The sequence below is a fragment of the Diceros bicornis genome, chromosome 4, assembly GCF_020826845.1.
Source record: "Diceros bicornis minor isolate mBicDic1 chromosome 4, mDicBic1.mat.cur, whole genome shotgun sequence".
NCBI lineage: Eukaryota > Metazoa > Chordata > Mammalia > Perissodactyla > Rhinocerotidae > Diceros > Diceros bicornis.
In genome coordinates, this window is record NC_080743.1 from 53,413,825 (window position 1) to 53,429,789 (window position 15,965).

Sequence of the window (15,965 nt, forward strand, 5' to 3'; positions counted from 1 at the left end):
GTCACTTAAGTAGGTGAGGATTACAGGAGGCGAGAGCACATCTCCAGTGGGAGAGTCACAGCAAACATTTCAAATACTTCATAACTTGGCCTTCCAGGGACTCAACTGTATAAGGTCTCAGGTGAACCAAGAATCTACCTCTCACCATTCCTGAGCAGTCCATATCTTAGGGAACTCAAATAGAGCCAGAAGTCATGTGACACTGAACTTCATTTGTTCTGACCATCTGATATACTGTCCACCCTACCAGGGAAACAGAGACAATGCCCTCTGCAAAAGGCCAGAGACATGCCAAAATAAACATTGTGGCCAGGCCTCAAGAACAGCCCTGGAGGACAGGTTCTGTGGCTGCTAGTCAACTGCCCGATCAGGTCTCTTCTCTTCTCAGCTCTAAATGGGTGCTGATTCTTCAAATGGCTGTGAGAGCTGCACTCTGGAGACCAATAATTGACTTTGGTACCCAAAGTATTGATTGCAAAGAAATACAAGTTACCCAGTTGTCAATGAGAATCCAATTCTCTTTACTGGCCATGACCATAAGAGGTGGGTGGTGGTGGAGGGGGAGGGTGATCCAGAGATAGAAATTAACTTGGGAATTTCCAGTAAACATCAGGCAAGGGCTGGCAAACTGATTCCCCCAGAGAAGCCCTACAAGGTATGAATGGAGTTGCCCCCAGAAACATTTTCCTAGGAGCTATTTGTACTACGCAACCAGTGCTGAGCAAGTCAGGGCTTGCTCCCAAGACCCCCTGCCACCCACTTCAGCTTCTTCCTTAAGGCAGACCCCACTCATTCAGACCCCATGGGGCTGCTGCTTCCCAAAGCTGATAAGGTGAAAGAGTTTCCCACCATCAAGCAGCAATCCTCTGCCTTCTCTCTACTTTCTATAAGGAGGCCCCAATGAGGGCTCAAGAGTACATGAGGCCTGAGAGAGGAGAAACACTGCCAGGATTATCCAGTCTTCTCTGCTATTCCGGCTCTAGCCAGCCGGGGGCCCCTGGTTCCAGAGAATCAGGCACCTGGCCCTGGCTTTGCTCCCAGGGAAGGCTGCGAGTTGGGAAACCCATGCCCAGCAGGCCTGGGGCAGCTCTGTTTCACCAGCACCTGAGGGCGGGCAAGTACACCATGAAGTCTCGGGTTTCAGGAGGACGGCAGTTGCCTGTCTAAAGGCTTCTCTGTTCCTTGGAATTGTACAGAATGTCTCTTGTGGCTTTTCCTCCTCCCTCCTTTTTTCCTGTTGACTCTCCCCATCTGGCTCTCTGAATCACCAGACTCCACAGGAAAGCAGCAGATGTTGACTTTACTTCTTTCAAGCCAACGTCAGCTCTCTCCTGTGGAGTAGGGCACAGGCAGGAAGGTGAGAGGCAGGGAATGGAGGATGATAACCCTCATCCTTTCCAAATTGTGAGGGAGGATGTAGAGGGAATCTGAAAGAAGTCAGGGACCTAGGCAAAAAATTCTTGATTCCTGGGGACAGGGAAAAAAGGGCCCCAAACCAGGCCCCAATGTTGGCTGTGGAACCAGGATTATGAGGAGGGAAACACAGGGTGGGAGTGTTCCTGGCTTTGGTGCCAGGCGTTCTTGTATGAGGGAAGGCCTCATCTCTTGCCAGCAGCATCCTCATGACTCAAAAGTCAAGTCAGGCTGCAGGTCTGGGGAGACAGTCCAGAGGCTTCTTCTTGTCCCATCTGAGCCCCTAAACCTCTGCTCTTATGCAAGTCTTTTGGAGAAGCTGCCAAGGAGGACTTTCTAGGGCTTTATTCTACATTCATTGCTCCAGTTTCTCTTCTCTTTTTTCTTCCTCGGGGATTTTCTTACGGGCAAAAAAGCCAAGCTGTAGAGGAAGAGATAAGAGTCATTGCCAAATGCCCTGCCTGGGGACCTTGCCAACAGCCCTCAGACATAGCTGAAGTCTTCACTTTTGTTCTGTTTCCAAAAATGAGATTCAAATTTATTTTACTTGGCTAAGTTTAATTCAACCAACATTTGTGGAGTACAGTGAAGGAGATTCAGGCATGACACCCACAGCCTGCTTAGCTGCCCAGCACAAATCCAGTTCTCTCTGCTATCATCAAGGATCCCTCAACTTGTGGGCACCATGCCCCATATTCCCCACTAAAGCAGTGCTTACCTTCCAGAGGCAGAAGACAAGGAGAGCAAGCAGAAGCAGCCCTCCCAAGACACTGCCAATGAGGATCCACAGGGATATGAGGACAGGGCGGGTCTGAATCACCTCCAGGAGGCTCTGTATGGGGAGGAGAGTTATTTTTTACCGGCACCCTTTTGCCCAGCTAGCCTCTCCCCACATTATAGCAAAGCCAGGCTTAAAATAAAAGAATAAAAGGAAAGAAACTGAGGCAGGAATGGAGGCAGTGGGACCCCAGCATCCTGATTTATCACTTCTAAGTCACCGACTGCTGCCTAATGAAGATACCTCTGTTCTGAAAAAGCTCACAGGTACCCTTACCCCATCCCCACCCTCATTAGTTTCACAGCTCTCAAACTCAGTCTCCAGCCCCACCTCACTCCAACGGGAGGCCTCAGTCAGCTGTAGGACACTGCCCTCCTCAGTTCCCAGCTCAAAGGTGCTGACCACTGTCAAAGACTTGAACTTGGCCTGTGGACAAGTGGATGGGAAGACATTTAAAGTGAGCCATCTTAAGGTGGTATAGCTCTTGGAACCCCAATAGCAAGGATGAAGCTGAGAGGCACAACTTGCAGGACCCTCAAGACCAGAAGAAAAGGTTTGAGACTAACAGGGAAAGAGAGGAAATAGATGGAAAGCCTCTGGTCTTTCATATATGCTGTTTGCTTTACCTGAAATGCACTCAACTCCCCTTTCTTTGGCTAACCCCTACCCCTCCTTTAGGTTGAAGTTTAGATGTCATCCCCTCTGAGAATTAGGGAAGTGTGTCCTCTTAACCCCTACCACCCTGGATCAAGTTATAATGTTCTGTTTACTTCTCTGTCTTTCACCACTGAACTATAAGATCCTTGAGGTCAAGGGTTGTGTCTTACTAATTTATGTGTCCCTAGTGCCTGGTGCCTAGCATAGTGCTAAGTACATAGTGGTTTCTCAATAAATCTTTGTTGAAAGAATAAATAAATGAAAAAGAGGATACCAAAGAGAGACAAAGAGAACCAGACTTACAGAGGAATGGTTGGTCAGACTTAACTTCCCTAACACATATGCCTACATCCCAGGGATCTGTATCATTCAAAGTAGATAGTATATGGGAAAGCACAATATAAACCTCTAGTACTAAATAGCTGTTATAATTAGGATGTCATTTCCCTGCTCAGGAACTCACACTGACTCCTGACTGCCTATCATATTAAGTCCAATTTCATCTCCCTAGCTTTAGAGAACTTTCATAATCTAGATCCTTGTCAACTATATAATCTTACTTCCCACTACCCTCCAATACATACCCTGAAAGTAATATCAACTATTTATTCATTCATTTAACAAAAATGTATTAAGTCACTACAATGAGTTAGGCATGGTGCTAAATGTTGGAGATATTCTCATCAGTGTCTACCTAATACAGAGCCTTTTATATAGTAGGCACTTGATGGATTATTGATTGATTGAATTTAGGTATCCGATAAATGTCGATTGATTATTGATAAAGCACTAAGGGATGATAAATGGAGGAAAATACAAGGATAATAACTAGTTTTTAATGAATCTGCTTCATTATTCATTTTTTCTTTACAACAACCCCATAAAGTAGGTATTATCTTCCTTGTTTTAGAGATGAAGAGAAAGAAGCTTAAAGAGATAAAATAACTTGCTCAAGGTCCAACAGCTAGTAGGAGGTAAAGCTGGAATTTGAAGATGGGTCTGTCTACCTCCAAAGCCTATGCTAAAGTTCCAGATAGGCGCAGAAGGGGAGAGTAGTAGAAAAGAAACGGTTTACCCTCCGGAAAAATTCATTGTGAACCAGCCTCAGTAGTCCAACAGAGACCTCAGTGCCCTTTGCCAGCCGCCCAAGGTGGCACCTCACAACCTGACACTGAGTGTTGCTCCCATTCTACCAAAAGAAAGAGACAGATCAGAACCCTGAAGTGGGAAGATCCCCTCCTCCCCACTCCAGGCTCTACTCCCTATCCCAAGGCTCCAAACTCTACTGCCCCCACCCCTGCATTCCCACTCTGGACACCTTCTTCACTTTCTTGTGACTCATACCAGTCGGCTTGTGTGCTGAAGCTCCTTTGGATGCAAAGGGGACCCTGGGGGCTCAGTCAGGTTCTGCACTGTGCAACTTGCCTAGAGGAAGATTCAACTTGAGGGACCTTCTTGATGGTAAGAGGCCAGCCACTCTAGGCTGAGCAGGAGCATACTATCCACACTATTGTAGTTCTTCCCTGGGTAATCCCCTTCTTTCTTCTCAAAGAAGCCACATATATGAAAGAAAGGTCTCCCAGGGGAAAGAGCCCTGAGAGCAGTGATCCAGTAGACAGGGAGCTGGGTGAGTCCACCAGATCAAGGTGGCAGAGTTCCACACACCCCTAGCACAGACTCACATTGTTACTGATGACTTGAGACAGTGAAAGGAAGTAATTGCCCCCATGGGCCACAGCTGGTAGGAGGGCTGAGATGATGAGGCCACTGATCACATAGCAGCCCAGGTTCTGAACCTAAGAGGAGGATTGAAACGGGAAGAGGTGGGAGATAAAAGAAGACTCTTCCTCATCTATTCCCCTTTACCCTAGATACCATTGAAATCTAAGAGAGACTCTTCCCATCCTTTTTCCAGGACTCCTCCCCGTCCCTCTGTTCATGCCAAGGCCCATCTGGCTTCTCACCCTAAGAGTAGTTTTGAATTCAGGGCCAGGACCCACTGACAGGGTCCCATATGGGTGAACCTCATAGCGGTGTAGAGTAGACTCACTGCGTGAACACCAAGTCAGGAAGTACATGGTCACAGCCATGACACAGATCCAGAGGCACACGATCAGCACAGAGAAATGGATTCAGGCAAGGCAGGGCCAGCACACAGATAGAAATGGGACATGACATAGACTTGGTACAAACTTTATGGCCACATCCCACATCCCCTCACCCCAACTCCAACCCCCGGAGCCCAGCAAATCCCTACACCTAGGATGTATAGGTATACCTGTATCTAGGAAAGTAAGATATTTAAAAGAGAATGTTCAGCATGAGTGGGACTGAGGGCCAAAAGATGGAGCAGCCCCAAGGGTTTGGGTCTTGGGGAACACTGAAGCACATGGAGGGAAAGGAAGGAAACATAAAGAGTATGAGTCTGCGGTCAGAACAGGGTCCCAGTGGGGAGCTGAGCCATACCTAGAGAATAGGAGGTGAGGCTCATATTGGATGTAGGCTGAAGTCTGGGCTGTGTTATCTTGAAGTGTCCCATTTCTCTCCAGGCTATTGCTGTAGGGTCAGAGGGAGAGGCTCACATCCCAGCTCTGTCTCAATCACCCCTCTCTGGAGTAGAGGAGTCAATGCTGTATACACCCTACCCCCAACCCCCTTCCCACCAAGACCCAAAAGGAGAGGGCTGGGAAGAAGTTCCCTTTGTTCTCACCTAGTAGCAGTCAGCCTCACAAGGACCTGGTTTAGGAGGGAGGAGCAGCTAAACTCAAACTCTAGCTGAAAAGTCACCTGAGGGCAGGAGACATGGGGTCATGGTAGATTCCTCTTCATGGGGCAACTACAGAGGAACAGGAGCCCTTGTGTGCCTTCTTCCCTAAACTCCTAGGCCCCACAGATTCCAGCCCCTGCTCTCTCAGAGCCCCTGTCTCATCCTGGGCCCCAACTCACCTTGGCTCCAGTCTGAAAGACAGGATGCCCCACACTGCAGAGCCGGGCATGAGGGGAAGGAGCTGTGCATTCCACCTTCACTGGGCTGTCCCTCTGGGAGCAGAGGAATGGGGGTGGAGGCTGGAGCTGGGGCTGCAACTGCTCTCCCGCCCACAGTCTCTAAACACTGAACCTTTCTCTAGAACCCCTCATAGCCGAGGCCAATACCCCATCTTCTTCCTCCTCCTTCCCTGACTCCTCCCAAACTCCCTTCCCCAAGGGCACCTGAGGAGTGAAACTGGCCAGGTGGAGGTTTCTAGAGAAGCTGAGACTCAGGCTAGTGTTGTAGGCATTTTCCTTCCTATTCTCCAGAGCTGCTGACACCAGCACTTTCCGCCGACCATCTCGAACCACAAACGGGTCCTTCCTAGGAGTGGTGGATAAGGGAGAGCCCAGGAGTTGAAGGGGTGCCAAAAGCCTCACTTCTGTTTTCCTGAGCAAGAGACAACCCACCAAGTCCCTTCCAGTCTCTATCAGGTCACCCTGATTTGGCCAGTTCACGTCCATCCCACCTGGAGCCTCTGATGTTCATATTAACTCGAAGCACCAGGTCTGTTATACATTCATTATCAGGGCCACAATCCTTCGAGAAAGGCACCTAGAGGGGAGAGAAGGGGCTGAGGGTGAGAAGAATGCAAGGAGAAAGGAATGGAATTGGGGGAAAACTGAAAAGGGAAGAGTGGGTGCCCAGGTCAGATTTCACCATGATCTCATGTCTCCTCCCTCCCCTTCCTCTTGAATTCACTGAGAAGGGCGGTGTTGGGACCCAGGGGCAGGGCACGGTTTGGCACTGCTGACCAACTTTCGTATGGAGGTGAGTGAGGCCTCATCCAGCACAGGCCCTGGCTTTGTGGTGTTGTCCAAAGTAAAGGTCACAGTCAAAGCCACTGGCCGGAGGTAATCTGATGTATCCTGAGGGAAACCAGAATCAAGGATCATGAGGACCCAGGGTTAAGGGTATAAGCCAGGCCCCTGGCAGAATGTAATAATTACAGTGATCATTTACTGGGCACTTTCTGTGTGCTGCACACTATCCTAAGGTTTTATCAATACTAATTACATTTAATTCTAATACAACTCCAATGATGTAGTTATTATTACTATTATTATTATTATTATCATTATTATTATTATCCCCCCTTTGCAGGCAAGGAAACTGAGGCTTGCAGGTTATATGTGACTTGCCAGAGTTCACAGGTGGTAAATGGCAGAGCTGGGATTCAAATCCAGATCAGCCAGACTCCAAAGTCTGAACTTTCTCATTTTCCTGTCTTCAGCTTTCTTGCCCATCCAGCAGAAATTCCTTCTCTGATCCAGCCTTCCCCTCACTCCCCAGCCCAGATGCAAAGCAGTTCCTGCCCTCTTCTCACCAGCACATGGAAGTGCAGCTGCTCACAAGTGATATTCCCCACACTGAGCCGGAGCCTCCGAGAAGACAGCCTCTGGCCAGAGCCATCAAATGCTGCACGTGCCCCAGCTGTCCATTCATCCAGTGATGCTGTGAACCGCATGTCTGAATGGGGCAGGCAAGAGTGAGGGTGGAGGGGGTCCAGAGACCAAGGCAGGCAAGGAGTTGAGAGTTGCTTAGGATGCATTCTAGTCACTCACAAAATCGGCGATCCCAGCGGCCAGGAGTGCGGGAGGTCACTTGAAAGCACAGGGCTGCAGATAGGCAGGCTGCCTCCTGGCTTCGACGCCTGCAGTCCCTCTGAACCACACTGATGGCTGGTGGACTCACATCCAGTGAAGGGGCCAGGTGGACAATGGGCCGGGAGCTAGGAACAGGGTGGGGAAGAAATTCTAGCAGTAGGAGGAAAGCCCTTTGAGAAAGGCAATTTCCAGTGTCTGCCTCCCTGAGGTCAACGGAAAGAACAAGGAGATAGATGCCCTTGTGTCACCCTCCCCTGAAATTTCTGACAGAAGTAAGATAACAGCTAACATTTAATAAGCACTTGCCATGTGCTAGGCACTGTGTTAAGATCTTTACATGGATTATTGCATTTAATCCTCACAACAAGCCAGTAAGGTAGCTACTACTATTATTCCCATTTTATAAATTAGGAAACGGAAGCACAAAGTAAGTTGATCAAGAAATCCAAATCTAAGTCTGTGACTCTAAAGCCCTTGTTTTTAACAGCTATGCTGTGCTGTCCATTGCTACCTGAGCTGGGACTGCTCACCTGAGCAGGATGGCTGCCCCTTGGGCACCCACAGCCACATCTACCAGGTCATCTCCATCCAGATCTAGCCGGCCATCCACACTTCGGCCAAAGTAGCTGAGGGCCAGTGGCATGGAGATAGCAGCAATCCGCTGAGAGGAAGAGAGGAAAGGCTTAGCAGGGACACACACACCTGGTTTCCCAGGCCTCCTACCTGGCTCTTTCTAATACTCCCTTCAGGCATGGGAAGGAATAAGAGAAACTTGCTTGCATTCAGAAGTCCCTGAACAGCAACCTTTATCCTACCCCACCACCTCACCTTTTCGCCTACTGATAAAAAAGCACTTGTTCAGTTTGGGTCTCAAGACCAGGGAACAATTGATAAGCAAAGAGCATATCTCCCTTTCCTTTCTTCCCACCAAGCCCCTGCTTTATCTGGCCACTCCTGACCTGGGCAGGATGGGGCCGGACTCCACTCTGGGTTCCATGATATAAGTACAGTGCTCCATGGTGCCCATCCTCCAGGGGTGCCCCCACAGCCACATCAGCAAAACCATCTTGGTTCAGATCAGGAAGGGCACCCATGGCAAAGCCAAATCGAGCATCTTGTGGGGGTTCTGGCTGAAGTGTTCCCTGGAATGTCAGCAATGACTGCTGGTGGAGGTGAGAAGATAGAAGATGCTGATCTGACAGTCCCACCACTCAGCCAGCCCTCAGTTGTATGTACCTTCCCTCCCACCCTCCACCCTCAACAAACAAGTTCTAGGGGATTCCAGCAAGACTCACCTGGCCCACGAGATACACATAAACACGTCCTGTCTCCTTGTTCTGGGGTCCCAGGAACATGGGGGCAGCCACAAGTAAGACATCTGTTGTTCCATCCCCATCCATATCCAATGGGCAGAGCTCACTGCCAAAGTATGAGCCAATCTGGGAAGTGGTGGGGAGTGGTGACCCCAGAGAAAAAGGAAGGTGATTGTGGACAAATGGGAAGCACCCATCAGCCTGCCAATCTGGACCTCACACCTTTGACAGTCTGCCAACCAGAATTCAGCACAGACTTTTCAGGCCCCTTCACTCTCTTGCCCCTTCACTCTCTTCCCCGACAGCCTGGAGGTCCCTCAGGATCCAAGAACCCCACCCTCCATTGGATGCCCTACCTGCTCCCCCTGGAGGCTCTGGGCGACCCTCACAGCCCCATCTTTCTTAAGCTGGAAGGCGATGACCTTTCCTCGATGTCTAAACCGAGGAGCCCCTGAGAGAAAGAGGCGGCGTCCACCTCGCAAAAGCATGGAGGAAACAGAGTAACCTAGAAGTGGGCAAGGAATCAGAGGTGAAAGGGAAGGAAGATGGGGTCAGAGTGGGAGGGTTTCTTAAAGGCACAGAAGGAGGTTCCAAGGAAAGTAGCAGGAGATCAGTGAGAAACTACATGAGTTAAGAGGGAGTACATTATCCCCCCGACTGGGAAAGCATTTCCCCCACCCCCATCCCCTAATCCTCTGCAACTCTCTGCTACTCACCCAGGTAGGCTGCATGGTTCTGCAATGCAGGGGGGAACTCATCTTCCAGGGCCGTCCGTGGGGGAAAAAGGCGGTGACCTTCTTCAAGCCATAACACTGAGCCCCCCCAGTCATAGGCCCCCACCATCCCAAAGAGAATCCCATCCTGTAGGGCAGAACCAGATGGGGTCACTGAAAAGACAGTGGAGAATAAGGAGAAAAAAATCTCCAGGAGTGAGAGGGTCCCTGAGAATATGCTGGGGTAAAAAGCATATATATTTTTTTATGCTGGGAGTTGGAAAGGCATGGGAAGGTCAGCATGGACATTGGTTAAAGGAGGAATCTAGAAGAGCCCTGGGGTTGAAGTTGTCTGAGTCAGAGGTTGGAAGGAGTCAGAGGTTGAAAGGGGTCATGGAAGGGTCAGAGTCTGTCCAACCTTTAGTCGATGAGTGGAGAAACCAATCTGAGACATTTCCAGCCCAAAGGAGCTTTCGTTTTCTCCATGGGAGCCTTGAGCATGAGAAAATATCAAGGCAATATTAGGGAAGACAGTTCCCCCTTTGACCTATTGAACTCACTCCAGAACCCTACCTACACTCCAGAACTCCTCCTACCCTCCAGTTTCTCCAAGGTAATCATTACCCTCAAGGCCAAAAATCCGGTCCCCTAGTGCATCCACAATGTCAGTCAATGCAGCTTCATCTGTGACATTGAAGAAGAATCTCTCGTCTGGATCACTGGCAATAGCTCTGATTTCCCGCAGGAAAGAGCTGGGGTCTCGCTGCCGCCGGAGGTAGTGACCAAGGACCTGGTATCAGGAGATCAAGGTAGGGTCTGTTAGCTGTGTGGAGGGAAATGTTACAGCTGGTATAGAACACAGCCAACTAAAGTGAAGGAAAGGAAATATGGCTGACATCTGGGAAGCAGTTAATGCTCATTTTCCTCAGGTTCCCAGTCCTCAATGTCACCTCCATCCTTCCAGGTCCAGGGTAGATTCTCACCGCAATCCCATAGCGTGTCACTCTTCCAGCATCACAGGCCTTTAGTGCTGTGGGAAGCTCCTCTCCATCATGTGATTCTCCATCAGTGACAACCACCAGTAGCCTGGCAGCCTCTGGTCGGCCCCCACGGGACTGACTGAATCCTTCTGTGCTGAGAAAAGAGAGAAAGGAGTGAGATGTGATCAGATGTATGCAGATACACGTGCACACACACACACACACACACACAGGACTCAACACTGTCAGCACTTCACCGAGGTCAGACATCTTGCCTTTTTAGTCTATCTCCCCAACAGTGTCTAGCATGGACACTGGCACACAGTAAGAGTGTCATAGAACATACAGAGTAGCATATCATCAGTGCAAATAAGTATAAAATCCACTCATTCATAGATTTATTCAGCAAATATTACATTTGGGAGGATAAGTATTAAGGGAATGTAGAATAAAGGAGAATGATCAGGTCAGGGGAGTCTTTCAAGAGATAAGTTTTGAATCACGTTTGGAAAGTGGGCTAGGATATGAGTGGTGGAGTGACCTGAAGGCCAAGATCAAAGTGGGAACGGAGGGATAGAGAGTTCTGTCTGCAGAGATAAATAAAGCAGAAACATGGAGAGACACAGACATAGATTCTTTGAGGAAATGCGTTGAGAGGGAGTGCAATGACAGCCAACTTAGCATTCCCCCACCCACCATTAGTATGGACACAGAGATAAGCACGCAAGAATCTTGGGATGTACACACTGCCCTCCAAACCCTCCCCTAACCTTTCTAGGCCCTCCTCACTCTGGCCTCCCACACTCCCCTCCCAGTGCCTCACCAGGCCACCGTTATTGCTTGGGCAGTCTTTGTTTCTCGTCCCTCCCGCCGACTCAGGTTCCTTGCTGCTCTCATCACTTCTTCCTTGGTTCGGTAATCTCCCAGGGACCACTCATGTACAGGACTCTCCCCATACTGTACCAGACCCACCTGAGAATAAAGTGTACATTCAAATGGAAGGTGTGTATGGTTGTAGGGGGAGAAGAAAGTATGTGAGGGACAGGAAAGGAGCACCCAGATACCACTGAAGACACCACTACCTAACATTTATCTCCTCTCTTCCTGTCTCTTCCCCTCCAAGCCCATCCATATTGCCTTCTCTTACCTGTATTTGCTCTGGGTCAATAAACAGTCTCCCTACCAGTCTTCGTAGGAAAGTCCGAACTTCAGACCAGGGATAGATGCTGTTGGAGCCATCCAAGACGATGACAACATCCATGTATGTGGGGCAGCCTAAGAGGAGGGTATGGTGATGGGAAACAGAGGAGCAGAAGGATATTGGGCATGGGGGCAACAAGGGAAGAGGTCACAGGAGGGCACATTCAATTCAAACATTTATTAGGCACTTCTGACATGCAAGGAAGGTAGTGTGCCAGGCCCTGGGTAAATGTAGAAACAAATAAAAGAGGCGATGAGCATACATACAATTTACTAAAAAAAAAAACAAAGAAAAAGGAATTAAGCACTAGGCAGAAACACACTACCACTCTATGCTATGGGAGAACAAAATAGGGTCAGTTCTGATGGTAGGCAATCAAAGGAGGCAGGAACTGAGAAGATATTGAAGACTGAAGATGTTTAAGGAGAGGAGAATATAAGGAAAGGCATTTGGGTGGAGAACACTTTAAACAAAAGGAGATGGAGGTATAAAAATAGATGATACATAGGAGAATGTTAAGGTGAATGCTATGGGCAAGGTGCAGGGTATGGAATGATATAATGAGAATTGAGTTTTTGAAGTTGGTTAGATCAATTCATGGAGTCTTGATGCCCTGGTAGAGTCTGAATTCTAATCTGTTAGGAAATCTGGAGCTTTTGCAGGTATATTAGGTAGCAATGAGGATAGTCATGCAGGCCCCCTATCAAGCATCATACCCTCTTGCCCCATCTTTTTCCCACCCTGCACCCCATTCTGAGGACTGAGTCCTCAGTCCCTTCTTCCGGCTCACGTTGTGCGGTGGGTGCCAGGCTTCCCTGGGGCCGGAATGAAGCATCTACATGGGCACATATCCCAGAACTGAAGACAGAGGAGCCGCAAGCACGAGACCAGAGAGGGGCACAAGCCTGAGAATGGGTGGGGGAAATAGTTATTCCCAGGCTTGAGAGGGCACCCTCAGAACATGCTCCTAGTCAACAGAGGCATTGAGACCACTCCCTGAGATTCCTCTCCTTTCTTTCTAGGGTTTTAACTCCTTGACCCCTCCACATAGACCAGTTACCCTTTACCATATTGCTCTTTTCTCTGCCACGAACTTTCAGAGACTCCCCCCACCATCACCCACCACCCGTTCCTTAGCTCACCATGAATCCCCCATCACCATTTGTCTCTAGTAGAGACATCCCCAGGTGCATATTCACAGCAGGATGAGATGAATTTCCCAGTGGATAGTCACCTGGTTGGGGGATGAGGGGGTGGGAAAGAATGAGATCATGGGGTCACAGATGACGGGGTGCTTAAGTTCAGGGTGATTTTGGAAGAGGATGAGAAGAGATCAGGATCAAGTTAGGGGTGCGGAGTATGTGAGATACGGGAGCAAAGAAGGTGAGGTGTAAGTGGTCACAGCTACTAGCACATCAAGGTTAAGGGTTAGGAGTGGAAGAGTGAAACATCTTCTTACCCAAATGGCCCTTGGCACATGGGGCATTGTGGGAGCCCCCTATAGGGCAGCGATAAACATCCCCTCTTCGGTCGCCTGAAGGCCCATCCCAGGGGGCACCCACCAGCATCCTGGGAGGAGGACATGAATATCAGTGTAGTGTGAGTATGACCTTTGAGATAGGCCAGAGGGGAAGCACACGGGGGTGGCGAGTCTAGAGCCCTAGCCACTTTCAAAAGACCAGATTAGATTCCCATCTACCCTGTCTCCCCTTTAATAGCTCTATCACAGTCCCAACCCCATGGCCCTCTGGTTTCCTCCTCACCATCGTCGTCCACCCCCAACATGTTGTAAGACACTGTATCCAAATTCAGCCTCGGGTGGCCCTGGGAATAGGCGTGGGCGATGTACGTCCAGGTTAAAGGGGGAGCAGAGACCTGGGGGGCCAGGATCATAAGGTTAGCAGGAAGCAGTCAGAGAGACTAATGAATGCCTGGAAAAGCACAACCAAAGAGAAGCCACGAAGGGAACATTTTGATTTCGGTCTATCTCCCTGCTTCTTACTCATAAGCTGTCCTGGCCTCTGTCAACGTCATGTACTCAGAGCTCCAAGCAAGGATGATCTCCTTCCTGTGTTTGGGTCCAGATGTCTAACTGTGTCCCTCTGCCATGCTGGTGCACAGCTGTATTTTCATTCCCATTTCTGAAATCTCATTTACAGACATGTCTGGAAGGGTCAAGTTCCTCTTTTCCACATTATTCCTCCTACACATCCTCCTCCCCAAGCTGTGAGAGTCAAAAGAGGGAGAAGGTCTTTCTGCAGCCCCAGAACAACTACTTCTTCCAAATTCTCCCCCAACTCAGGACCATAGGGAGAACAAGGAGTCTAGGGAGCACTATATGTCTGGGTCTCCTTCTCTTTCTATCTCTTCTTGACTCCCAGTGTCATTGTTACACTCTCACTCTTTCTCCAATGTCTAGGTCTCTGGTTGATTCCAGCCCTGGAAACCTCAGTGGTAATTAACCGGGTGGGGCCACTCGCCTGCCCACACATATGGTTTGCCATCCATCCTTACCAAGGGTCCCATTACCTCAAAGTTTCCCACAATCCCGTTCCTTTCTAATTCATCCACCCTCCCAACTGCCCCCTGCCTACCTGCATTTCTTTCTTAACTCTCATCCCACCCTAAAGACCCCTCAATCATGTCCTAGCTGAATCTTCCCTCCCAATCTCAGTCCCTTTAAAATCAGAGCTGGTATTTTAGGAAACGAAGATTACAGGGCACCAATGAGGAAAAATTCCAGGCCTCTTGTCCCTCCCATGGTTCTTTCCCTGACTGTACCTTGCTCCTTCCTTTCAAGCAACCCCCTCTCAGGCCACAGCCACCAATGGCTATAGCTCTGTCTCAAACTATGCTCATTTTCAGAAAGGTATTTTGTATGTGAGCCTTTTTGCATCCAGGAAACTGGCAGGGCTGTATGACCAGGAATTGTAGCTCATTGGTTTAGATAAACCCAGAGTTCTGACCACAGAGTTAGTCAATTATGCCTCAGGCCCCAGAGACCACCAAGATTAGGGAGAAGTAGGGAGGGGGATAATAGGAATTAGACTAGCCACATGGAAGGTCACATCAGGTTTCTTTTTGGTCCCCTCACTTCTCCAGGTCTTAGGATGAAGATTTTAGATAACTGAACACACATCTTACACGAGGCCCTGCCAGTCTCAATATTGAAGCAGTCATATGTTGGGCATAAGAATGCAATCATGCAACGCCCCCCTACTCCCCCCGCCCCCCGCCCCCACCACATACACACTAGAAATGTAGAATCAGTATTAATCTCTCACCCTAATTCCTGAAGAATTTTAACCCTAAAGGTCCCAATGCCAAACAATACAAACATATTCCATTCCCACCAGAAACCAAGAAGTTAACCTCCCTCACCTGTCAGGAACATCAGGGGCAAGAACAGGTGAGGGATGAAGGGGAGCTCCATGTCTGGTTGTTCTCTGTCCGTGTGAGAAGTCCTCTGTCCATGTGAGAAGTCCTCTGTGCCTCTGTCCCTCTTCTTTTCTGTTTTTTTTACTTTCCCTCCCATCCTGCCCCCTCCCACTGGCAGCTAAAAATAAAGTTGGAAGGAATGGGAGGAGTGCTGGTGGGGAACTGTGGGGAGCCCCAGACCAAGAAAAGGAGGACTGAGCAATCTTACTCTAGTTCTGTGCCTTGGTGCTGCCCCCTGGAGGCATCACCTCAATATCCAAAGAGAACACAATTCTTGACTATTTCTGCCGTTTCTTTCTCTTCCTTTTTTCCTATCCTTTGCTGTTGCCAGGCAATAATGCTTTCTTCAGATTCAGAATAGAAGGCAGGAGTGGGAAATAGATACTTTTTACTTTCTAACTTTATTTATCTCAACCTGGGATATGGAAAATGAAAGAGCTGATAACAGTGATATCACTTCCCCAACCAACCAAGCGGAGTCCCAACGTGTGAAGACACAGCCAGCCCACAAACCAAGCCTTACCAGCCTCACTCCACTTAGTCCTGTTTGTGACTCTTAGCCCATGCTGCCTTGTGGTATTATAGTTTTTGGAGGGACTATAAACCATGAACTGGTATGGGGTGTGCTTTGTGGAACCAGTATAACTACTTCAACATTAGATCCCATCTTCTCAACCAGGCTATAAACTTAGCTGAAGTTGGGACCATAGAGCTTCTTAGCTTTTTGTAGCTCCACCACCAAGTATTATGTCCTGCATAGTGTAGGTGCTCAATAAAAGTCTGTGGGTGATGATGCCAGCAGCTAATCCCATGGAAAACCCAAACCACAGTGACAGA

General features: G+C 48.9%; 1 protein-coding gene across 3 annotated transcripts; it reads right to left on the reverse strand.

Moving 5' to 3' along the window:
• Positions 1-252: 252 nt before the first annotated feature.
• ITGA10 (integrin subunit alpha 10) lies at positions 253-15,945 on the reverse strand. 3 transcript variants are annotated; one of them, XM_058538986.1, is made up of 30 exons: positions 15,072-15,945; positions 13,454-13,565; positions 13,150-13,259; positions 12,833-12,924; positions 12,481-12,595; positions 11,637-11,764; positions 11,313-11,461; positions 10,493-10,643; positions 10,134-10,299; positions 9,928-10,001; positions 9,513-9,657; positions 9,153-9,301; positions 8,779-8,922; positions 8,443-8,646; positions 8,014-8,144; positions 7,442-7,608; positions 7,204-7,346; positions 6,632-6,745; positions 6,346-6,431; positions 6,059-6,200; positions 5,795-5,887; positions 5,559-5,635; positions 5,315-5,404; positions 4,813-4,897; positions 4,531-4,644; positions 4,193-4,273; positions 3,924-4,037; positions 2,522-2,617; positions 2,132-2,245; positions 253-1,834 (listed from the first exon to the last, which is right to left on the reverse strand). In XM_058538986.1, exons 1-30 carry the CDS (start codon positions 15,223-15,225, stop codon positions 1,769-1,771), a joined length of 3,606 nt encoding a protein of 1,201 aa, XP_058394969.1. In that variant the 5' UTR covers positions 15,226-15,945; the 3' UTR covers positions 253-1,768. The 3 variants fall into 3 exon arrangements, with proteins under 3 accessions (XP_058394969.1, XP_058394971.1, XP_058394970.1); XM_058538988.1 differs by lacking the exons at positions 12,481-12,595; positions 12,833-12,924; positions 13,150-13,259; positions 15,072-15,945 and having other exon boundaries at positions 13,454-14,242; XM_058538987.1 differs by lacking the exons at positions 12,833-12,924; positions 13,150-13,259; positions 13,454-13,565; positions 15,072-15,945 and having other exon boundaries at positions 11,637-11,910; positions 12,481-12,541.
• Positions 15,946-15,965: the final 20 nt, after the last annotated feature.